This window comes from Lepisosteus oculatus, chromosome 3 (assembly GCF_040954835.1).
Source record: "Lepisosteus oculatus isolate fLepOcu1 chromosome 3, fLepOcu1.hap2, whole genome shotgun sequence".
In the NCBI taxonomy this organism is placed as follows: domain Eukaryota; kingdom Metazoa; phylum Chordata; class Actinopteri; order Semionotiformes; family Lepisosteidae; genus Lepisosteus; species Lepisosteus oculatus.
The window spans coordinates 53,195,545-53,222,167 of NC_090698.1; the positions used below are offsets into that span (position 1 = coordinate 53,195,545).

At 35.6% G+C, this 26,623-nt stretch overlaps 1 protein-coding gene across 2 annotated transcripts in view; it reads right to left on the minus strand.

The window, feature by feature from the left end:
• The window catches only part of hsd17b4 (hydroxysteroid (17-beta) dehydrogenase 4), a 90,842-nt gene that overhangs the window by 52,446 nt on the left and 11,773 nt on the right, over nt 1-26,623 (minus strand). For both annotated transcript variants that reach the window (XM_015367376.2, XM_015367367.2), the window contains exons 7-10: nt 25,414-25,498; nt 24,291-24,478; nt 6,633-6,724; nt 474-498 (exon numbers count right to left, since the gene is read on the minus strand). In XM_015367376.2, the coding sequence (XP_015222862.1) occupies nt 474-498; nt 6,633-6,724; nt 24,291-24,478; nt 25,414-25,498 (390 nt within the window). The remainder of the gene's footprint in view (nt 1-473; nt 499-6,632; nt 6,725-24,290; nt 24,479-25,413; nt 25,499-26,623) is intronic.

The following is a 26,623-nucleotide window of genomic DNA, read 5'->3' on the forward strand; positions in this document are numbered from 1 at the left end:
GACTGTGCTGGAGACAAGGTACTCAGATTCACTTAGGCACTTCACTGAAATACTCACAGGAATAATCAGGCCTATATGACAAATTTTGAATTATATCACTACTTTACAAGTGTAATCAATCTTCCTTTTCCTTTCTAAACCAAAGATCTGTCTTGAAATATGACTTCAGAATAATGAATAAATTGTGACAATTGCACTCTTTTGTATTGTAATCATGGGAAGCAGCATGAGCTATTGAAATATCAGATATTATTCATGTGCCTAGGTAATGATCAATGATACAATGGAAAAAAAGTGTACTGGTTTCCGAATGGCATGCCTGTCATGTGGTGTAACACACAGATTAAGTTCAGGTTAAGCCTAAAGTGCCAAACAATGTAATATAATAAGCCTCAATCCAAATACAGCACACACCTTGTCTCACAATATCACTCATCTGTTATAGAACTATTTAACAAAATACATTCACTTACATTTACCAATCCAACCAGCTCCCACCTATAAAAAGAGAAATAAAAAGAGAAAAAATGAGAAATACTGTAATAAATGCACTGCAAGATACACTGATTTAACACTCTAACACTACATAACACTATTTAATATTATACCATTTAACAATATACACTTCAGAAAATTTTACGCAGTAAATCATTTATTGTTGATTAAATATAGTCTCTGTGCTCATGTCTATAAAATGATGGGCATCAGGCTCCTGGTTAGGAACATAACTCCCAACTGTAACATGATTTCTAAAGGAAAATCATATTTGCCTTTCCTTTCAACCTACAATGCCTTATCATAAAATTTTTTGAGTAAAAATTAAGTTAGAAACTTCAGTTCAGTTTTCTCAGCTACACTCAGTTATACAGAAGACAGGACTTGACAGGAGAGACCTGTTGGCAATGGATCCAGGAACTCTTGACCCCAGAACCATGGTTAAGAAAACCAAGAAGCATCTTCTTATAGTATCTAGAAGGCCTCAACAGTACAAAACACACTTTGCTGTGATGACGCACTAGGAGTAAAGTCGTGGCCTTCTTTTGCACAGATCCACTTGCTGAGGAATTTTATTATCATCTCAAGGACAGTCTGGAGAATGAGCTTTTCACTTATATTAAAGTTGTCTACACCATTCAGTTTACTTTCAGAATTTGAAGCGGACAAAGAGCTGCTGCTCTGCTCTGTCATCTACCGGCAAAGACAATCAGTGACACACATTCAGCAGGTGACAGTATCAGAACCTCTACTGCATCTGGACAAAACAGAAGGACAGAAGCTGCAGATCAAACCTGCATATTGCTGGTCAGCAGGAATGCACCAAGGGAGATGATCTTATTAACCTTTTTATTTGCTGTATATATACTTAAATGTTTAACCTCATGGGTCACCACCAGGATCACTGAATTTAAAAGGGAGCATCATTTAAAGAAGTTTCAAAATGACTCTTAGAAATCAACTAATTATTCTCTTAGTAAATTATTTTTTCTCTCTGAACTCACAGATCTCTCCTTGTTAGGATTGCTGATGTACAATTAAGTACAGCTGACAGCACGTGTCTTGTGCTGTGAATTTAGTGACACCTGTCACATACAAAATAAATTGTCTAAACTAATCTAAACTAATCATTTATCCTTTGAATCTGACAGCTGTGACAGCTATTCTGTCCTTTAGTCCTATTCAGTCACAATATTCAGTTTTCCTTAACTAAGTATTAGAATTTTCTCTAATCTGTAGCACATTTCTAAAAGAATAAGCCTGAGGTCCTGAATAAAATTAATGCAGAGTGGATTTTGTGGCCTTATTTACAGGCTATACTACATGGTAAAATTTCCATTATTAAAATAAAAAAAATAGCTCCTGCATTACATATTTTCCATGATCTTCATTTCACTTAATCCCAATCAATATTCAGAACAAGTTATAATTAATTTCATTCACAATGTGTTAAGTGTACAAGGGTTTGGGTGATGGACTTTCAGAATTCAAATATTCAGATTGCTATTATGTTTTCCATTGAGGTTATTTAGTGTCCTTTTTTTCTCAGAATGAAAAGGATTTCAGCACGTAAAGCATTTCAACCAAGCAGTAATAAACAAATACATGATTTTTATCAAAGTGTCCAAACTTTGAATCTACCTATGCATAAAGTGATAAGGAGAGCTCCCTTTTATTAATGTTTTATTTTGTGAAACGCATAATTATATAAATGAACAAAATGTTCTATTGAAATAAACATTTCCGTTACGTTAATAACAAATAAGGGCTAAAGTTTTAAACCTATAAATGTGGCATTTTTGATGAAATCATATGCCAATTCTTCAACAGAGAAATTGTCACAGTTTAGCCCTCTTCTTATAAAAAAAAATAGATCTTAGAATATCCCATCCATACTTAACTGTCAATAACCCATCACTGAACTTTAAACATAAACACTGAAAGTTTTAATTGTTGTGATACATATCTCTTTTAACACAAAATGCTGTTTTTTATAACCAGTTTCATGTTGTTACCACACAATAATCAAGGTAGTAACTGTATTAAGAGCAGGCGAGTTAAAAATAAAAAAAACAACATCAAAGAAAGTCATTATAAATAGTCAAGACCAAAAGCTGATGAGAGTTAGTGACATGGAAAAAAGGCCACATCATGCTGTGAATATCAATTAATATTCACAACAGGGCTGGGGCTTAATGTACCTTCATGGACAACCAGTAGATATAGAAAAAAACTGATATTATAAAGCTGGCGCAACTAACCTTGACAAACTAACCTTCCTCTTCACAGCTTTAGAGGATCCACTACACTCAATACTACAATATTACACCTTAACAGGAAAGTTTAAATAAATATTATTTGGGACTTTTTTTTACACAAATGTCTCCATCAAGGCACCTTTAAGAGTACACTAACATAAGTAACACCACTTTACAAATATTGACACAGACACAGAATATCAATAAAAAATAACTATGAAATTATCGTTTCAAAACAAAATGTTTCATTTTTGCACATTTTTCACAATTCAAACACAAACTACAAAGCATGTATTTTTTTAAAACATTTTTCAACAAAGCTGACAATTTCATATCTAATGAGTGGAGAGACTAGCATTCTACTCCACTAGCTGCATTTGATAATAATAAATAATAATAATTGCTTAAACTTATATAGCGCTTTTCTGGACACTCCCCTCAAAAGCGCTTTACAGGTAATGGGGACTCCCCTCTACCATCACCAATGTGAGGCATCTACCTGGATGATGCGACGGCAGCCAAAGTGCACCAGAACGCTCACCACACATCAGCTATCAGTGGGGAGAACAGAGTGATGAAGCCAGTTCATAGATGGGGATTATTAGGAGTTCATGACTGGTAAGGGCCAATGGGAAGGACGACGCCATCACTATCCTGGGGCATTAGGACCCACATAGACCACAGGGTGAGCGTCCCCTACAGGCCCCTCTACAACCTCTTCCAGCAAAAACCTTAGTTTTTCCCAGGAGGTGTCCCATTCAGGTACTGACCAGGCTCACACTAGCTCAGCTTTAGTGGGTTGCTAATTGTGAGTTGCAGGGTAATATGGCTGCTGGCCACTGTGAAATATCATGAAAAGTGTGTGAAATGTAAAGAATCCACTTCACCTTTATCATAGAAACATTATATATCTAGCTGGAGCAGTTGGAATAACTTCTCTTTTAACCACTTTGTAGGATTTTTACAATCATACTTGAACTGACAAAGCTAAATAAAGCTTTGTGCTTTTTGATTTTCACATTCAACATGCAGTGTGTTTCATAGAATCTGCATAGAAAGACTCCAACAGAAAATTTGCAGATGCAAGGATATCTCTCCACCGTGTTGCTCATATTTTGTCATAGAAGGATGCATGGTATCACCCTTTTTTTCCCCTTTTCTCTTTCTTACCTCATCTTATCTTATATGGTGTGTTTCTGGACTGTTGCTTGACACGTAATAATTTACTCACATCTTAATTAACTAAGGTAAACCAATTTAAACTTTTTAATTGCCTTGATCACAGGATCTGGACCCCTACACCTCAGCAAACATCCCCTTTACTTTGTAACTGGAAATGTTTACACTGCCAGGTGTTATACACTTTATCTCTAAGAGGCACTTTCTGACATTCAGATGATTGAGACTAGTTTATACTTTGCGGTTTTTCCATTTAATGCAAAGATGGCAGATGGCAGCGATAAAAGAAGAAAAATAACTTCCACACAACCTTTTAAGAACCAAACATAGGCAGGCACAGTTAGCCTCAACAATACCTCTAGGGCTCTCAGCTTCCTACAATTGATCTACTGGCTACATGGAAGTCTTACTGACATTTTTTAAATACTATTAATGTAACCACTAGGTACTCAAGCAACTCTCTGGCAATGGGGAAAATGGTTGAATAATTCATATAAAATGTAGCAAAAGCTAGGTTTCTTGGTTAAATGAATGTAATCACAGTGCAGAAAATGAAAATTGTTCTGCAAGTACATGAAAGGCAGGCCCAAAAGAACAAAGGCCAAAATAATTGGCCAAACGTTAGCTAAAAAAGGTTATGATTTAAGTGAAGTAAATTAACTTAAATTTAATAACTTTCATCCACCTCCCTGCAGCTATTTTAAATAATGTTAATATTTTAGGCTTCAGCATCAACAGTGAGAAACTAATGCAGAATAATTTACTCATATCGCAAAGTCACGCAGGTGCCATCACGTACAGTATTTCCAGCAATCTCATTTGCTGCATCTCATGCAGAAAATGCCTAGCCGTTTACATTGGTGAGACAGGAAGAAGTCTGGCAGACCATTTCAGGGAACATGTCAGAGCTGTGCGGATCAAAGATCTCTCCAAACCGACTGTTCCCCATTTCCATCACCTCTGATAGCCATGATCTTTCTCAACTCTATGAATGCCTCTTCATAGAGCTTTGTCAGAACTCCTATTGCAGAAAGATATCCAAGACCAAAATGATCCTTAAACTTGGACCACACCACCCCCCTTCTATAAACGACAGACTCATCTCCGTTTAAATCTATTAATTTGCAGTTCCACAACTGCCAATTAGTTTGGCGTTCCACAACGTTCCTTCTGTTCTTACTCATTTCTCACTTGCTTTATGCACATTTCCTCACTGCTCCACCCTTCTTACCTACTCTGTCTTTTGTTCTCCTATGCCTTGTTTATCTACTACTTTCCTTCTTTTCCCCACAGAAGACCCCACAGTTTCTTTTCTTTACCCTTCTGTGTGGAATGAACCTTTACATGTTTCTTTACAGCCTATGCATGCTGACACAGCTACTGTACCTACACAAATGTCTTCACAGAGCAAGATATCAGGAGAAAAAAATGAAAGTATCTGATGTAGTATGACTGCAATTTCCTTTATTTAAATTTAATTTAATTTTATTTCCTTAAAATGAATCTATAGTATTTAAAAAGCAAAATCATAATGAAGGTCAATATCTTCCAAATCTTTTTCAAAGCCAAATGTAGGACATGCAGGTATTTCTATCTGTTAATAAAGAAAATATAATGGTTTATAGTTAATACTGCATCCCCAATCACAACAAAACATTTTTTTCCAGCCTACTAACAAATAGATCAAACAACTTACCTGTAAATGTAACTTATAAAATAGGAACACTGTTGTAATATAACCTTGAGCTTTAGTGAGGGAGATATTACATCATCCACTAATTTAATAAAGTACTTTCCGAAACCTCCATCAGTTAAGGAAGCATCTACACACTCTTTTTTATACTATCTATTGGTACTTGGCTCTGAAATGTGGTCCAGATTATATATGCTCAAAAAATACAGTTGTTTACTTATTGTCTATGTAGAATGACATAGAAAGAGTAAAAATAAAGAAGTAGAATGAAAACATAGGGATTAAACAAACATTAGAATTTTATCTGAACGCCAAAATGTATATTTTACAGTGCACATTTGTTAGAACAATGTCCTTGTTCTACAATTTGCATAAGATGCAAGAAAACTCATTTCATTAGCATTATGTCTTTCTAATTAGCATACATATTTACCCAGTTAACATCAGAGTAACCACTGGAAATTTCCAGAGAGTTTGAGGTGAGCAGATGTCTGTGCTTGGACACATTCCTGAGCTTTAATTAGTTTTATGAATAATTCTGAATAACAATTATATATTAAATCACCTGTTCTAGAAAGAATATTCATGATAAAACTAAAACATTTGTCTGAATCTCTTTATACTAAATGACATTACAATAAAAATGTCAGGAAGCAAATAAGTTGAAAAAAGGCCATTACAAGTCAAAATGTAAACAGATCTGAAGAATAAGCATATATATAAAACAGTAAATCCATATGGTAATTTATCAATTTTGCCACAGTTTTTCCAAGTTTGTTTTGCTCTCTTCGTTGATGTGCTTTGCTTTATTTTGCAATTTACATAATGGCTTATTTGGCCTTACTGCACTCCAAGGTGCTTTTTGGCACAGTATAACCTAGTAAGTGTTTACAGGAGAGCCAAAAACAAAATAAAGGATTTTGGCACTGCAGAACAGGGCATTAAGATGTCTTTAATATGTCTGGCTTATTGTCAAGGACAAATATGTTATTTTCTTATCTCCTTACCTCAAAGACACTACCATTTTCTTGGCAGCTCTCGTGGCACAACCAAAGCACAAGAGGAGCAACATATTCAGCCTTGAGGGATGCCAAAAGATCTAGGCAGTAAAAACAACAGAAAAAAACAAGAGTTTAAGAGTGTAATTAACAGTAGTATTGTCCACCTATAGCAAAGTTATACCTAATATAGTTTTTATCACACATCTAACATCACACAGGCAAAAGCTAGACTGTTTCACACTACAGGACTCTCCATGACTTCTAGTCGGAGAGCATGTCAAATTTAATGACTGTAGTTGCTGAATCTTGCTGCCTTTTCTGTCCTAGAGGGAGTTAAATTATACTGTATAACTAGGAATCTCAGGGGGTGACTTATTACACGATTCCCTCACAACTTTTCATCACGGTTCCAAATCTTGTATTGCATCGTGAAAGTACCACGAGGACGCCTAATTTTGGCAGCCAATCAACGTGGAGCACAACGGAATAAGAGGAGGAGAACCGCACAAAAGTAAACAAACAACAAACACAAAAATGACAAACACGAAACATCGAACAGACATCTGTGCTGGCTCCAAAGTTCGACGAGCCTCTGCTCCATTTGCACAGTCCAAAACACTTGCTTTCCTTTTTTCCTTGCAGCTGCATTGTATGCATTGTACTTCCGGTTGAGCGCTCGTCGGCTGTTGACTGTCGCAGACACAAGAGCCTACACCTATGACTTGAGACTCACTACGAGAAAATCAAACTTGATTTTATCGTAGCGAGTCACAGAGTCATAGGGGCTATTAAGAGCGCTATGACTGAGTCTCTGGGGGTGTCACACTACACAACTGACGGTAACGGGCACATGCTGCAACTCTCTACAACTCGCTGTGATTTCCTTACGATTATGTAAATGAGGGCTACGACTGAAAATCCTAGGAAAAGTCGTGTAGTGTGACAGCATCTTAATCCCAAACATGCTTGTGATGCCACCCTTTGTTCTTACTGCCTAATCCACTGTTAACAAATATATAGTTAGATGTTTTGATTGCATAATCCAAACTTTTAGCAACATAATCCACTCTTTCACCAACATGGTCCATACAATCTAAATCTGTTAATCAAAACCAAAACAACAACTTAATTTTGTAATAGATTAGAAGCATATAGAACACAATTTATTATAGTTAACTGTAGTACAACAATCATCATCAACCAATTTGTTATTGGTTAAAAGTGTAACCATTGTTAAACTGTTACATTTTAAATGTAGTAGGTATACACAGTATAATGTGAAATTGAAAAGTGCAGAATATGTCATAATTCAGTTTCCTCAGTGCAATCTTTTACAGCAGTAGTATTTTGTCTTGGTTTTTTACAAAACCAACCTTAAGATTTAAGAAAAGTTCTTTATTTTCATCATATTTCAAATACATTTCCAACCCATCCACTTTTCGCTCATATACTGTCTGAAGACTGCTCATTAGCAAAGCAATTAAATGCTTCATCTGTAAGTGGTTCAACAAAGCATAAACCTCACACATAAGTATTTTCTTGTGTATAATTAATTAACAGCATGCAAAAGCTGTGATTTATACTGCTGATTAAACGCTTGACATGGTTTATCCCTTACAGAATTGGCTAATAGAAAACAGATAAGCTTTCAGATAGTACAGATAAGGGGTGTATATTCAAATTGGGGTGATATGTACTGGGACCACTGTAATTACTTATTTATATCAATGATTGAGATTTATGCAAAGTAAGTAAACTTGTCAAGTTTACAGAATACCAAAATAGGAGATTTAGAAATTTAAATTAAAGATTGCGCATACTCTTAGCAGATGATGTTTAATGTAGACAACTGCAGAATTGTATATGCTGGTAGCAAAAACAAACTATAGATACCAAATGGGAAATGCTGATCTTAAGGAGACTAAGTAAAGGGTGTTCATGATGTGTAAACAGGCAGTAGGGTCAGAAAAAAATGGAGATCTTTGTCTGAAACACATTCCCTAGAATGCAATGTAGAATGAGTTGCTGCCCTCAATTATCTGACCAACTCTGAGAAGATGGTTGGTCAGATAATAATTTAAAAAATAAGGGAGCAGAAGCTTCCAGGGTATAATCTGCTGTCAGGAGAGAAATTCACCATAGGGAAGATGAATGTGAAGGAAGTGACCCACCAAAACATCAGGGAACTAAGGACATGTGTGTTTTGGAGAAGTATCTGAGATACATACAATGTTTTTGGAGAAATACACTTCTGGTGTGTATTTATGACAGATTGACAATAGGCTAACGGATGTGATTTTCTTGATAGAATAAAAACTAAATGGAAAAGACAGGCAATACAAGGACAGCTAAGAACTGTCTGCTAAAGTCCTCCCTAAAATGTCTCTAAATGGTCAGAATTTGATGAATGATAGCTATTAGTTCCTATTACATCAACTTTTTTGCCTGCCAGGTCAGTTTTAAAACTTACGGGGGCCTTCGGCAGCCTTTATTTTTGCTTACTATACTTTCCACATGGATTTACACGGGAAAGTTCTACTCTACAAAAGTTACTTTTTCAAAGGTGAGGAATCTCGTCTTTTGGTGAATTTTTGCTTTTGCCTTTTGCTAGAGAATCAATTATTACTGATGGACTTTGGACCTTCTCTAAAATGAAAGGCTAGATATACAGTTGCAAGAAAAAGTGTTGTGAACCTTTTGGAATTACCTGGATTTCTGCATTAATTACTCATAAAAGTGTGGTTTGATCTTCAACAAAGTCACAATAATAGATAAACACAATTAGCTTAAACTAATAACACACAAACAGTTGTACTTCTTCTTGTCAATACTGAACACATCGTTTAAACATTCAAATCAAAGTTTATTTATCAAATGCACAACAATACAGCAGTAGCATGCAGCAGTAGTTGCTGGCAATGAAATTTCTTTTCTATGAGCTCACCGGGGGGGATAAAAATCAAAAAAGTTACAACAGAAGGTTACATAATAATACATAATAGTACAATAGAAATTGAAAAAAAATAAACTCAGACAATACTCAATATGAATAGAGCTGTTATGTGTCCGTGGAGTATGCAATATATTATGTCCTAGTAGTGCAGTATGATGAATACAATGAAAACTGTGTGTCCATGTAGCCATTACGGGTGATTTGCTAAAGGAGCTGCAGATTGGCTGTTCAGCAGTCTTATTGCCTGGAAGTTGAAGCTGTTCCGTAATCTGTTGGACTTTGACCGAATGCTTCGGTACCATTCACCAGATGGTAGGGGGGAAAACAGTTTGTGACTGGGATGGGTGGGGTACTTGAGAATGGACCTGGACTTCTTAAGACTTCTAGCTGAGTAGATATCCTGGATGTTTGGTAGCTCACAGACGGTAATGAACTGTGCTGACTTCACCACCCTCTGCAGTACTTTGCGATCCCATGCGGAGCAGTTCCCATACCAGGCAGTGATGCAACCAGTGAGGATGCTCTCAACAGTGCACCTGTAGAAGTTGGCCTGGATATGTATTGGCATGCCAAACGTCTTTAGCCTGTGAAGAAAGAATACCCGCTGCCGTGCTGTTTGTGTGGTGGGTCCAGGTTAAGTGCTCCGTGATGTTAACTCCCAGGAACCTAAACTGCTGACCCTCTCCACTGCAGTCCCATTGATATACTGTAGATAGGTGTGTGATCTCCTCCCTGGTGTTTCCTATAGTCCACAATCATCTGGAAAAAGAATGTGAACCCTTGTATTTAGTAACTGGTAGAACCTTCTTTAGCAACAATAACCTCTACCAAACGTTGTCTGTAGCTGCTGATGAGACTTGCACAATGGTTAGGAGGAATTTTAGACCATTCCTCCTTACAAAAGTGTTTCAGTCCATTGATATTTCTGGGATTCCTTGCGTGAACAGCTCTCTTCTGGTCATGCCACAGCATCTCAATTGGGTTGAGTTCTGGACTCTGACTTGGCCATTCCAGAAGATGAATTTTCTTCTGTTTAAGCCATTCTGTTGTTGATTTACTCCTGTCTTTCGGGTCATTGTCTTGTTGTATCAACCAACTTTTAAGCTTCAGGTGACATTCTCCTGTAAAATTTATTGATACAATTTTGAATTCATTGTTCCCTCTATATTAGCAAGCAGTCTAGGCCCTGAGGCAGCAAAGCACCACTAAACCATGATGCCCCCTCCACCAAGCTTCACGGTTGGGATGAAGTTTTGGTGTGCAGTGATTTTTTTCCTCCAAACATAGCATTGCACGTTTCTGCCAAAGAATTCAACTTTTGTCTCATCCGTCCACAGAACATTGTCCCAGAAGACCACCCAGGTGGTCTTTTGCAAACTTGAGATGTGCAGCAATGTTTTTCTTGGAGAGCAGTGGTTTCTTCTATGGTGTCCTTCCATTAACACCATTCCTGTTCAGTGTTTTTCTTATAGTGGACACATGAACACTCTTGCCGTGATCTTTGCAGGACACCCACTCCTAGGGAGAGTAGCAACCGTACTGAATTTCCTCCATTTGCTGACAATTTGTCTGTGGATTGATGAATGCCCAGGCCAATGCTTTTGTAGCCTTTTCCAGCTTTATACATCTCTACAATTCTTCTTCTAAGGTCCTTTGATATTTCTTTTCATCAGGGCATGGTTCACATGAACAGCTCTTTCTTGAGAAGAGCAGACTCTGTCAGTAACAAACCTTTGTTTGCCTTTTTTATAGGGCAGGGCACCTCCAACCCACACCTCCAATCTCATCTCACTGATTGGAACACCTGACTCCAATTAGCTTTTGGAGAAGTCATTATCCTAGAGGTTCACATACTTTTTCCAACCTAGACTGTGAATGACAGTGAAGAAATACAATTGTTTGTGTGTCTTAGTTTAAGCAGATTGTGTTGGTCTATTATTGTGACTTTGATGAAGATCAGACCACATTTTTACTAGTAATTAATGCAGAAATCTAGGTAATTCCAAAGGGTTCACAAACTTTTCTTGCAACTGTACCTTCAGAAATAATTAACTTTATGCTGTTGTATCTGGATACACTGCTGAAAAGATTAAGTTGTCCTATTTGTTGTGATGTACACAGTGTTGTGTTTTGATTTTGCTGGTCAAAATATTTATAATACCTCCGTTGTGCGGTTTCAGTCTGAAGTGTTGTTGTCGGAATTATGCTTTTTTTATTACGAAATAGTAAAAAGAAATGTGTTAAGAGGAAAGTGAAGATCAATTGCATTTGTGATATTTTGAGAAATGGTTAAAAAAATGTAGTTTTTAGTGATGGAAAGTGTAGCGTTAGAAGTAAATTGACACTCATAGTCAGAGAGGCCTACTATGGAGTTATAACTATATATTATAACTCTCTAGAATATTGTCTGAATACAGTTACAAAATAACACTGTTATATAATATATTATATATTAAAATATTCATTCTCTAGAAAAGAATACAAATATATTCTTAGTAACAAATAAAGGTCTATTCCATGCTGAAAAAAGAAGAAAAGAAACACAATGTTTCAGCTGTGGAGCCTTCTTCAGGTGTGAAGGATAGAGGAAAACTGACAGTAGATAAAGCATGGGAGAACAAAAGCCGAGAATTGGAGAGGGGGTGGGAGCAGGAGAAAAGCAGAATGGACACTGAGGTGGTGTGAAGTCAAGAGGGGTGAAGAGAAATGTGAAGTCAAAACCTACATGCTACATCAACTGCAGATTTTCCTCTCTTCTCTTACACCTGAAGGAGGCTCCACAGCCGAAATGTTGAGTTTCTTTTCTTCTTTTTACAGCATGGAATAAACCTTTACTTTTTCCTTTGCAACCTACACATGTTGACACAGCTACCTACTTGAACTTCAAATATATTCTTAGTCTTAAAGGGAAACTGCAGTCCCAATTTCTCAGACCGATTATTAAATCCTGGAAAAAAAAATAATTGATGAAACTGTCAAATGTTACGAATACTGAAATAAGCACAACATTGTGAACTTTGTGAAAGTATTGCATGGTTGCATGTTGTTGCAAACTGCTGGTCTTGACATATTCAAGAGTAAAAGTAAAACCAGCCCCTCCTGCTCACCAGTCACTATAATGACTAATGTAATACAATGTACAACCCAATAGATTTCCTCAGAATCAACAGTGAAATACAAATCAAAGGAAACAAATGGCAATTATGTGGAAGTGCATTTAAAACCAAGAACATGAGGCCCTTCCTTTTGTTTTTGTTTTTAGATGCAGATGTGTTTTTAGATGTTTTTAGATTGTGTTTTCATGTTTTTTGTGTACTGTTGGTCTACAGTCTTTTGATTACAGTCCAAATGGAAAGTACAGACAGTGCATAATATGTATAGTAATAAATCTGTGTACAGCACACTACGCGACTACGTTTGTGTACAGCAGCTTGAAGAAATATTTTGGTGTAACTGGTTCATCCATTTCTAAGCTTTATGTGAGGTACTTCATTTATTCCATGGCTATAATCATTCCTAGTAATTCGGTGAATTAGGTGGGTATTTTTACTGAGGCAGTTTACCAGATATATTGAATTATTTTCAAATTAGTAGAAACTGAGTGCCGGTACAGACCTCTGGAGGTTCACAGCTGTACTGCAATGCTAAAAGCAATCTAGGGAAAAAACAATTTTAAACCTAAAAGAAATAATGTTACAATCTTAACTAGGAATCAAGTAAAACATGTCTAACAATAAAGGAGAAACAGAACAATTTATCCCGAAGGTTATCCCTTCATAACTTGAGAAACAAAAACTGTTAAGTTATAAAAACTGAGTTGAGGTTATACAGCCCAAGTGCATAATTGAACACTTTTGTAAGGCAGCTTCTTTAAATAGACTGGTGTGCCATTTCAAAACAGAACACTGTGCATTAAACTAATGGCTTATACCTTCCACAAAATAACATAATTAGCAGTCATTTCCTAGAGTTCATAGAAAATGATACAGCAAAGGAGAAGCTTAATGTACGCACAATTATTCTGAATTATCTGATTGCACAAAAAAAGCATAGGAGTCTGGGTGTATCTAGTTTATTGAAAAGCTGTCCTTGGTCGTTCAAACAAAACTTGCAGGGAGGCTCAGTACATCGTGGTCCCAGAGAGCTGACCTTGCACATGAAAAAGATATTCACTCAAAGCACATCTTTTCTGCGAAGAAAGTAAATTATGAAGCAAGATAAAATGTAAGAAAAGCTCAGCAAGGGGGACTTTGGTTGTTGGTTTGCAGTGAAATTAAACAGGAAATTATTATGGATTGTTCCCTTCACACAGCTAGATCCTAATTATGAGATTCACTGAAAAGACAGTGGCTTCTCTGGTTTTGCTGCACCCTTTCCAGGACTAAACGTATTAAAAAGAAAATGATTACATGACATATAACTGAATGCTTTTACAGTCATATATCTGTGAAATGTAAGAGACAATTAAATTGTAAACGTTTTCCCATAGTTTATCATAGACAATTTAGGGTAAAACAAAGTTTAACTTTTTAAAAATTGAAAAATGAAGAAACCCTGTAAGTTAACAGCTTTCTAAGTGGCACAGCCTAGAAACAAATTATCAGTGATCAACTTCATTTAACTGGCACTGATTCAGCATAATCACTAAGCATGGCCAAGCATAAATACTTGAGTGAACTGTTCTGTAACTCAACTTCCCTAATAGGCCCATTAAAAAAATGATCCTTTCAGGACAGTATTGAAAGCACAATGACAAATCTTGGCATGCACCAGTTTTTCTCTGTAATTGCACAGCTTCTACACCCATCATCCCTTTAATCAGTGCTGATATATTAGAGTACTCCTAAGGTAAAATACTTATTGGCAGGGTCAAACTTAAAAGAACTGTATCTGTCACATTACTACAGTGTAATCACAATTATAGATGACTGGCGTAAAAGTAATGATGATTACTTTCTATTGATACATTTTTATCATACAAGAACACAGAAGGACATAGGGAATACAGGTTTGCATTTAATAATTCAGATATTCAACATAACTGCAACATAGGTAACATCATACAAATAGCATTCCAGGAAAAATTAATGTTCTGAACACTAACGTATGGGAAATGCCTTACTAAATGTGAAATTGCATACCTCACCTATCGATTTAAAAAATAACTGCAGCATCTTACATTATACAACTATTATACTCTTTTAGTAAGATGTACAGTAGGCTATACCAGTAATCATAAAGGAGTGTCCATGATTATACGATACATAGCTTTCTTCTGTATTAAGCTTAAAAACGTAATTCTTCCCCTACCTTTGAGCACCCCTTCTCCTGCACTCAAAACTCAGACTCTGAGTTTTGACAGTCTGTCAGCTGTTATTTTTTAATTTACTAGAGAAAATAATTTACTGAGCATCAAAACTATCATCAACACATCACTATATTAATACATACAGCATATAATTAGAAAAATAAGATGTACAAATCTTTTATTAATCTAAATGATGATAATACTGGTATAAAATATTACTTAAAATTGAGTCATTTGATTTTTAATTGATCATTCATGACTGAACATGATGCACTCAAGTGACTATCTGTTGCATCAACACAGGTTTAGAGGCGATTTAACATGTTGTATTTTAAGCCCAGTGAAACAAAGAAAAACACTGGAAGGAACCAAAATGCCCTGCTAATAAAGAGAACAACACCTACAGGCCAATCAGTTTGTTGGAAACTTGACTGAAATAATGCACCCTCTCTCACCATCAGAGTCTAGAGCCAAACACATTTTATCATTGATAGGCCACAATCTGGGAAATCATGAGTCAGTGCAACTCTCCAAGATGGACCCATCATCACAGTATGACGGACTAGAAAGGAGAGCTTTAGTCACTACAAACCCCACTTGTGATGGCAATCTAACTGCAAGGCACTGCACTGATCAAGCCCTGGGATCTTTCCTGTTGGTTCACCCAGATACAACAATATTCCAGCAGGATGTGCATCATGAAAAAACAGTTTTCTTGTGCGCTGAAAATGGGGCTGTGATGCTGTGAATTCCCCATCTGCAAGACTTGAGACCCATTGGACACTTGTGAGATGAGCCATTCTGATATGTGGCATCTTGGGCTCATTGCCCAGGGAACAGACAGTTGTCTAAGCTCTTCAACAGAAATGGGAAGGACTCCCAGAGAATGACATGTGCATCCTGATGCAAAGCATGTCCTGGAAATGTAGTTTGTATAACAGGCCAAGCCATGATTTTCATTACAAACCCTCTGTTGGTGACAAATGTTAATCAGCAAGATCAATTCAGCTATAACACAGCATATAGCTGAAATATTCCTGATATTTCAATAAGAATCCAGGGCAACTACTTCAAAAATATTTCATTCATTTTAATAGTATTCTGAACCTGTTGAAGTTAAAAGTGATGTTTCTTATGAATTTAACTTTACTGCTTACTAAGTGCACAATTTATAGCAAGATGAAGCTTTAAAAAGGTGCAGTAATCTAACAGTATAAATTCTGATGTGTACAGTTTTGAAAATTGTCATACAACTATTTAAAAAACAATTAAATAAAAGAATTGAGTCCTGCATATTGTTAGTATTATTTTAACTAAATCAAGCCCTTCCTACATTCAAACACCAATTCTTCAATAGCAGACTTTTTAAAAAAAAGACTGATTGACAAGTACATCACTGCATCTATATTTGCAAACTAATATAGTCAAACAGCAAAGGATTCTCTGCTAGTTCACCCTAATCTTTGCAAATTCAGTTTTGGCATGCATAATCCCACCTGCATTTCATCGTTGAACTAGGTGGTATTGAGGTGAAAATCCCCAATAAAACAAAATAAACCGATCAGATCTGAAAACAAGGGTGCAAAAAACATGAACTCTTACAAAGTGAATAAGAGTTTGAAATATTTACAATATTTGTGTATGCTTATTCAACCTTTTTAAAATATAAGTTTGTATTGCTTTTGTGAAGTATGACATACATGTACACAAATTCCCAACAGTGTAAATAGAATTATTTTGTTCCACAAAAAATAATCTGTCAAGAAATTTGATTATACAGATCCCATCTCTTTTTTTAATTTCCCTTTTACTTAAGGAACCAGCCTAATATAAAGCAGGCAAAGAATGATTTATTTGAACGATATACAGCAAGCACAAACTGTGTTCTTAGCATATTTCATTAGTAAACCCAAGTAAAATTGCTTCAGATCCTGATTGTTGTTAAGCTGGTGTCAGTAGGTCAGCCAGCTCTCTGTATTACTCCATTTTAAATCGCAAAGTGCTTGATGGCAAAATTATAATGAAATGAAATTCGCCATCTACTATTTTATCATCTGTAATGAAACAACAACAATCCATTTAGGGAGAAAAGTTTTAAGTGAAACCTGAGTGACCCCATGTAAGGTTTAAAAATATATTTTCACATTTCAGTTTGTTTTACATTCCTTGATAACTAAAAAAACTGTCCTTGGACATTCTCAGTGAAGGATTCTTTTCATGAAATGCAGAAAGTAACACATACAGAAAACACAGACTTTCATAAATGTGGCATACCATCTTCATATCTACATGAGGCTGAAAATCGGGATAGCTGGAATGATTCATTACTAAAGAAATGCACGATCCAATGAAGAATTAATGCTCTTCTGCTTTCAGATATCCATCTAGTTCACATGGAATAGCAGACGTTTTCAGTTAAATATATGTATCCTGGCAGCATACTTTCATTTTAAAAGTTTGTTTGACCCTTGTTTGAAAAATGGTTTACTTCACATTACAAAACTGAAAATTTAAATGCTACGGACACTTGCAGTCCAGAGAGGACCTCTTTTCCAGGCTTCAGAAAAAGTGTTATGAAAAGGTCCTGAAGGTGCACACTAAAACCAGTGCAGTGTAGTTTTTACCGTTGTGCTGTAATTTAGCTCCCATAACCACATGCCCATTTACAACAGCCATAACGATATTTCCAGAATCTTTACAACAACTATTTATATTGTGACAGCATCTTTCTCCCATACTCCCCTCCCCTAATAAGACAGAGAGCCAAGGAGTAGATTATTAAAATGCACTGATTAGTTTACTAGAAAGCCTCAAAGGCATCTTGTAATTAATTTAATCTTTTCAGCTTCTGCAGGTATTAGATGAGATGAGAAACTATAGATTTGATTGAGGCCTTTAAAATGGTAAAGGGCACAACAGGATTATTTTCCATCAGTTTAAAGTTAGTAGAACCAAGGAACAGAAACATGATATTATGGATCTCAAACATCAATAAAAGGGATACTATCCAAACCAAACCCAAATGTGGCAGAAAATGTTCAAATGCACATCAGTCCTATCAGACAAGTATTTCCAAGGGTGGCATCCTAATTCTTCAAAGAAACAAACAAAAAAAAAATCATGCCAAACAATTTATCTTAATATTTTGAAAAAAAACTGATCTACATTTTCTAACAGCTTCATCCAGTAGACTTCATTATGAAAATTAATGTAAACGTGTTAACAAAGAAACCCTGCCGTTTTGCTTAAGCTAAAGTTCTAGATTCTTTTAAAAAACAGATGATCAAAATCCTTGGATGAATAGCTACTAACTACAAAATGGGATAGTTGGTTAAAATATGTACTTTTTTAAGCAGAAAACAAATAAGCATTCTTAAAAATTAGTAAATTATACATGAACACCAGTTACGTTATGTTCAGGCTAGAAATGTGATGCTAAATCATCTACTTCCATGCCCACAATGAAGTAATCTGTCAAACTTCATACACCACGAAAACTTTGTCTAAACCAATTACATTGCCATAATTATTAATGTGCAGTCAGCATGGTGACAGAGGTATTTTAAGAAACACTTTTTTGTGGTTAAAATGTGGATCACTTTAATATCCAACACCGTTAATTGACCATATCTAATGAATCTGTGACTTTAAATAATTAAAAAAAATTAACAATGAATCATGAAACTACTGTATGTAAAGAGACTATTTTCAAAGCAACCTCCAATTTGAAAAGCAGCTTAAAAAACATTGCAAAGATAACTAAAGGATATTCATGTCCATTTAACTGTAAATTCTGAATGCATTTCCATGGAAACTATGCCTTTATTCTTCAACTCAAATAAGACTTCAAACAAGTGTATGATGGGTTGCATGTTACTAAGATTATCATTAATATCCTTGGCAAACCATTTATTACATACTTCACGGATATTTCAATGTACTGTATTCACTTTTGCCATTTTAGATAAATTACAATTCAAATGAAAAGAAATTACACAAGATGCCTATGAGGCTTTTCAGAACAATTAAGTTCATACCTACCGCTTTCGAAAATTATATCACGATTTACATGAAGCAAGAATTGAAGGAACTTTTTTTAATTTTGTTCGTTTACATGATTAAAGCCTTCAGGTAATGATGACTGTACTTGCAAGACTGCTTCCTTCTGAGGGCTTCGTAAAGTAAAACCAGAGAAAAGAGGCATTGTTATTTTGATTTGTTCACAAACACAGCCTATAGAAAGTCTACACACCCCTTTTCAAAGTAACACATTTTGTGGCCTAACAGGCTGAAATCAAGACACATCAAACCAGAATTTATTTTGCCTTTATTTACACATTGTAACATACAACCTCGAAGTGAAAAACAAATGTTCAAACATTTTGAAAAGTTATTACAAAATAAAAATTTTGAAAAATGGGTTGGAGAACTTACCAATGTAAAATATTTTCCAATGTTGGGCTATTCCTTCTTACAGAACTATTCAAGCCTAGTCAAATTATGAGGGGACCACTGATGGACTGCAACCTTCAAGTCATTCCACAGCTTTTCAATTTGATTAAGGTCAGGGCTCTGAGGCCTCTCGAGGACATTTACCTTTTTGTTATTTAGGAACTCCACTGTTGCACTGGCTGTGTCTTTTGGGTTGTCTGTAAAACGTCTCAATCATTTACAGAATACTATGTTTTGCTCATCTCAGGATTGGTTACAACCAGTCAAAACAGCAGCAAGTAGCCTGAACTGAGCACGAATGGCCCTTTATGTTAGAAAAAAAGATTTTATGATTAAACCCTTTGATTTAAAAAAATGCATGTAACAGTACACAGCCTTCTAAGTTCTAACATTTCTTCAGTTATAAGCAAGTAATTGACACCAACACATACAGTATACAGTATAAATATGTGTGGGTGTTAAATACCCTGATCAAAGAAAATTACAAAAAACTGTTGTGACAAAAATTAAGCAAAAATGTTAATTAATAATAATTAGGCCATTTTGAGTGAAATCAATTTCGAGTTGACCTCAACCCTTTTGGTTATAATGAAAATTGCCATACAGCTCTGCCCATGGAAGAAATGGTTAGACTGTAATTTCTGAGCGACAAGCCATTCTGGGTCACACTGACCTATTTTGAAGCCTCATAAGGCCTAAACTCCATTTGTGTTTTTTCCCAAATAAACATCAAAATAGTAGGCTATTCTCATTTCTGAATATTCCTTTTTATGTTCTGAGTTTCAGGGATTTACTATTTACTTGATAGAATCCTGAAAACTGTGCTATTATAAAACATTATACAACTAAAATGTCATGTTGACTATTTCCTAGGAATGTATTTCCATGTAGGTGAACCTCTGGAAAAATAGAGAGGAAATAATTAAACTCACCTATATAGAAATTATATCCTAAGAAACAGTCAATGTGGATATAAAAAGGATGGGTATACACAGAGCATGTGGTATATAGTTACTGTCTAATTTGTTTAAAATAAAGTTTTTTTAACAAGAAACAGTAACGGATACATACAGAGCACATAGTAAGGTGTATTTAGATTTTCAGAATTCTTTTGATAAAAGTTCTTCAAACAATTTCTTCTCAGAATGTATTCAAGGCAACACGAGTGTTTAAACTGAAAATTAATGGTTGAACAGAAAACAGAAAATACAGTGCCGCAGTACCACAGGACTCTTCTAAATTTATATCTATGATATAGATTCTGGTACAGGTAAAAAAAACTATTCATGTCTCTAGATTATACCAAAGTAGTGGGATAAGCAAATACTGAAGAAGCAAATTAAATGTAAACATATTATGCATGCAATACTGCATATATAGATAAGACCTATAGATAAGGAGCAGCTCCCAAATGGGGATGTGTCCAGCCATGCCTAGATATCAAGATCAATGGCCATTGCTGGCGCCTATCTGTCTGTGAGATTCTTAAGAACATCTGGATTGCAGTCCAAGATGTCAGAGGCCATTGTTACTCATCTCTCGCCTTGACCAACCAATCAGGAACCTGCAGGGCGTGGTAACCCCACATGGGTCTCAAATGCCTCACCTGTCTTTGTCCTGGATGAAAATACACTGCAGAGCTCAGAACTTCTCCGGCCATTTTCACATGAGACAATTGTGATGGACAGTGTTGTCTGTACAGGGACTGGAACCTTGTTTCAGCAAATCGTCGGCCCGGGGAATCCCCGTACAGATGCAGCCATTCAAAATACACAGTACAAACCAGCGGTACGGGAAAGCCACCGCAAGGCACCGTGGTAAGTGATTGGCTGGCCAAAATGACCGACAGGGGCACTCGTGGTGCATTGGTCGGTAGTGAAAAAATATTTAATCATTTTTTCAAAGAAATGTCACAGTACACGAATATAATCATATCATTATTAATTTCTTTAGATATGCGATTCCATATTATATTAGCAGAAAAGCTTAAAACAACCACTTTTTTACACGTTATTTCATATGTTAGTTAAAGACTTCGAAGCTTAAAATGTTTAGGAAGAAATTGAATACCGGTGTGTATTTTTTCTTTAAAGTACTGATTCCTGGAATCTGACTGGCTGACACCCTTCTGAAGTGGCTCCATAATATCTAGTATACGGAAAAGAAAGCTTTGATTTTATGAAAAATCAATTATGAAATTATGAAACGCTCTGTTAAAAGCAAGGAAGTTTTTATGTCCGTTGCAGTAAAAGAAAACGCCTGACAAAGTAGGACTTGGACAGATTCCAAGTGCTTGTACAAATATGCTAAAGAAATTAGCAAAAAAAGTAATTCCTTTATCGTATTGGCTAGCTAATGTCCTGTTTGTCAAAGAAAAAACTAAAAGTATTTTCGTTTAAAATGATGGTTAGAAAGAATGTGGACCAGCGTAATACTTTGAGTTTACAGCTTGTCCAAAGTCATTCATTATTAATACTATTAGTAATATCTTCGGTAAAGGCTTTGATGTATAAATATTTCTGATAAAGGTAGGTTGTGTACTTTTGTCCAAATGAGCAATCTTGCTTTCATAAAATATACCAACTTTTTAATGACTGATGATTAACATGCTGTAATACACAGTTTAAATTTAAAAGCTCAAATGCTGTACATGAGAGGTTAAGCTTTATTGGCTCCTCCTGGCAGTTTTACAAGATGATTCCAGATACTTTCCGGCATGACGTCAAATGATGCGATATACCGCGTGATACTGCGTTTTGATGAGACACGCCCACCGGGGTATACCGCGAAACCGGGGTATACCCCACCCATTTTGAATGGCTGCATCTGTATGTAAGAATTAAATTTGTTAGCCGCCAACGCGGACACTTTGCTTGATCACCAAAGTATACGTTTGGACTATTGTCAACAATCTGAATAGGTTTTATTCAGCACTAGCTCTACGCAGGAAGCAAACCAAGTTTCTTCCCCCAAAAGAGTGACTTGAGGTGGTCACCCTCTGTGCATAGAGACTTTTTAGCTGGACTACTAGTAGGTCCCCGAGAGAGACACCGTCTTGCATCACTGAGAAATCTCTCCCCTTTATTTTTTTTTCTGCAACTCTGAACTGCACTAGGACTAGCACCAACTCAACATCGCGCCAATTGGATGCTGCCGCAACAGAGCTGCGAGCTGGTCTATTGTGTCTGTGCCCTGGGAATCACGAATCCATATCTGGATAAGTAACCCAATATTCTAGATTTCTCAACAAGGGTTAATATCAATTTAATTCGAATGAGTAACGCATTTACTTATGAGTAGCTAATGTAGAATTCATATTCATGAGACTGATTAACGAAACTGTATAGCTGAATGGTATACTGAATGCATATTCCTTGTTTGTATCTCTTCGTGTTTTGCATCTCTTCATGATTATATACCTTGCATTCTGATAACCCTCAGAGTAAGATCTGCCATCTGTATCCAGGATGACTTTTATAAGTTTTATATGCACAGTTCATGTATTAATAAATGTATCTCGTGTACTGAATCCATGTGTGTGCGCTGCTGACGATTAATAGCCAAAAGAGTACCCTCTTGGTTTACTGCTAAAATTAATAAGTTGTCCCACTAAATTCACATAAATCCTACAGCTGAATGGCCTCCTCTCTTTTACAATTAATAATAATCATTGCTGACACTCAAATCAAAGCGCTTTACAGGTAATGGGGACTCCCCTCCACCACTATCAACATGCAGCCCCACCTGGATGATGCGACGGCAGCCATAGTGCGCCAGAACGCTCACCACACATCAGCTTTCAGTGGGGAGAAGAGCAGAGTAATGAAGCCAATTCATAGATGGGGATTATTAGGAGGCCGAGATTGGTAAGGGCCAATTGGCCAGGACGCCGGGGTTACACCCCTACACGTTTTGAAAAATGCCCTGGGATTTTTAATGACCACAGAGAGTCAGGACCTCGGTTTTACATCTCATCCGAAGGACGGCGCCTGCTTATTTTCCACACTTGACAAAAGCTGATAAATACTTTAATCTTTGGAATTGTATTTCGTTAACTGGTCTATATACTGTAATTACATACGGTGAACCATTACTATTTATTGAGGGATATACAAAAACTAAAAGGTTATCTCAGTTTTAGAGATAAATGCTGCTGTATCAGAGACATTTCAGTAGTGCACAGGTCATCTGAATTAACACATACCCAACATTTGTACAAAGCATAACATGGGCTAAATAGAAGAGTTTTACATTTTCATCTAGTGCCTGAAAAGGTTTTTACAACCATCAATACCTTTCTGACCAGTTCAAAAGCTGATGTGAGCTGTTGTCACTGATATGAGTATGGAAGAATATTAGGTCTTAAATTTATAAACTTTTTCTGCATAGTATTAAGCTAGTTGTATTGTAACAGCATGGGAAAACAACCAAGCAGAATGCTTCACAATGCATAACAGCAAATTTTTCCTTAGGAATAAGATGCATATGGCACATTAAAATCCTGAATGAGCATGATTAAATAATCCGGAAACATAACATTCCCTTTGTAAACTTTTATGTTGTATTGCAAAACAACATCTGGCCATAATAGAAGAAGAAAGTCAATTGCATTAATGAACGTATAGTATATACAGTATGTTACAATATATACAACAGAACTCTGTGCTTTTCCTAAAATATAACTGCAATATTTTGGTTACATTTGTCTCCGAAATCAGACAAAAGAAAAAATTAAAATACAGCAAAAAATGTTATGATGTCCAGTTTAGTTTTCCTTGCTTGACTTATTGAAACTTAACCATTAACTGAAACTGATGTCAAGTTGAAGAGCAAGCTTGTGGTATGATGACCACAGAAACTATCAACAAATAAAATTATCTACTTTGTAAAAAAAAATCACATTTAACAGAATTAAAGAAATAATAACTGACAATAGAAAAACATTACCAACCTGGTGGCATGACAGTTTGTGTCAGCCTGGATGCTGCGGTTGGCGCAATAGTGTTACAGCGGATGTTGTATTTCTTCCCCTCAATAGCCAGTGTGTTCGAAAGCCCCACAAGGCCCAGCTTTGCTGCACTGTAGTTTGCTTGACCAAAATTTCCATATATTCCAGCAGCAGAGGAAGTCATAATAATTCTAAACACAGAAAAGAAGAAAAATAATAGAATCTAGATGTTTTCTTCTGTTATAGCCCTCGAATTATTGATTTGACATTAAAATATTTTCAATACATTTATCACATTATCTATATGCACGATCGATATTTCAAAATATAAAGTTATATAATAAGTATTTGTTTTGAACTTGAACTTTATTACCATATGTAACCGGTACTGGTACAATGGAATTCTTACTTACAGAAAGTCTCTCGATTGTAAAACAAGTGTAAAAAACAAAACAAAGTGCAACAGTGCATCAAGACAATATACAAACAAACAGTAGACAATGTACAAGTAAACATGTAGACAGTTTGAATGTAAACAATACAGACGTTTTACTACTGAAACCAGTATAATACTGTTTTATTATTTGCTGGAGACACCATTATCAGATGATTGTACGTATGGCTAACAAAGTGTTAAATTCTAGTAGTGTGTGTGAACGGAGGTCATATACAGTAGTTGCATATCATGTTTGAATAAGTTTAAAAATGCCTTTAAATTTATATCCATAAGTTGACTTTGCTAACTGAGTCTTTTTAAAAATGTTCTTTTAAAAAGTGGTCTACGATTGTTAAATAATCAAATTAATTAGAACACTTAGGTAGCAATCACTTCATGAGTATTTAAGTATAAAAGCCTAGGGCTAAATTTAAGCTCTGTAGATGCTGTGTGTGGTTGTTACCAATTACAAACCAACTGTGTAAAAGAATCCCTCTTCCCCTCTTAGCGGAGAAAGATTATTTTAACTTAGCAAACATTAGTCTAGCACATCCTTGCATTTGTATTTAATAATTTAATCAGTCTTTCGACAAACACTAAGCTAATCATTTCACACACTAACACAACTTGTTTCCAACTGTTGGTTTAAATTAAAATTTGAAATGAATTTGTTCTCTAGAACAAAATTACCTTCCAAACATCTGTTTTTTCATGTGCTCCCATGCAGCTCTAGTAACCAGGAAAGAACCTCTTAAGTGTACTCTGTGAATCAAATCTGAAAATGAAGGAAACCCTTTAGAGATCAAGTCAATCAAGGGAACACCAAAGACAATCAGCAGGTTGTGTAAAGAAAATTCATAACTTTTAAAAACAGCATTTCCAAATCATATTAAAACCAGGTATATTTTCAGAGATTTTCCTTCATTCACATTTTATGACAACATTTTAACACTGCCTAAAAGTTAACATCATTACACACACAACTTTGAGGTCAAACACATCCATAAGGACATTTCCTTACAACATAAAAACAACATAAATTAATGACAATCCCCTCCTTAAATTACTTACAAAGCAAGTACGACAGAAACCGTAAGATGTACCATCAACATCAGAAAATGGCATAACTATGTTTGAAACTGGCCATATTATCAAATACAAACAGTGTGTTGCCAGTTCTCAGGTTTTGTGAACCTTGATCAACTGCACCAGGAGTTACAAAAATATCAGCAGATAATTCTGGAACAAACAAAAATGATTAATATTCAAGGTCAAATTCTGAACTGAAGTACAAACTGTAACAAAAGCTATAATCTTAGAAATAATAGAAAATATGTATTACTTGGAACATTATTACCAGTGGTTGTTTATTACACATTAGTTATCTTTATGGCCAAATGTGGGTTTTTAAAAGGATTCTGTTCATTATTTGATGTTTCAATGAGAACATTAGGACTTAGGGCATTTTTCTGTATTGACGGTTCACACATCCAATAGGGGAATAAGACACGTTGCATCTGGTTTTGAAAGTTTCATTACAGGCCATTTACTATTTCTCATGTTCTGAAAAAAGAATTTAATCTAAAGAACTGAACATCATTGATTGTTCTGTGTCTCCATCCATGGATTGAATCATTTCACATACAAGTGTACACAGCATAATAAGAATGTGAAAATACCAAATAAATAAAAAATCTACAGTATATAGGATGTATATGCACATATACCTTAAAACACAAAGAGTCTGAATTTTGATTCTGTGTGCACAATGTTTTATACAATCTCAAAAAAACACATTACAGGATATGTTAAATGCTAATTTATAGTTTTTTTTGTTAATCAGGACTCCCTTTTTCTGATTGCTCCACCTCCCATTTGCATTGATTGCTACAGATAATCC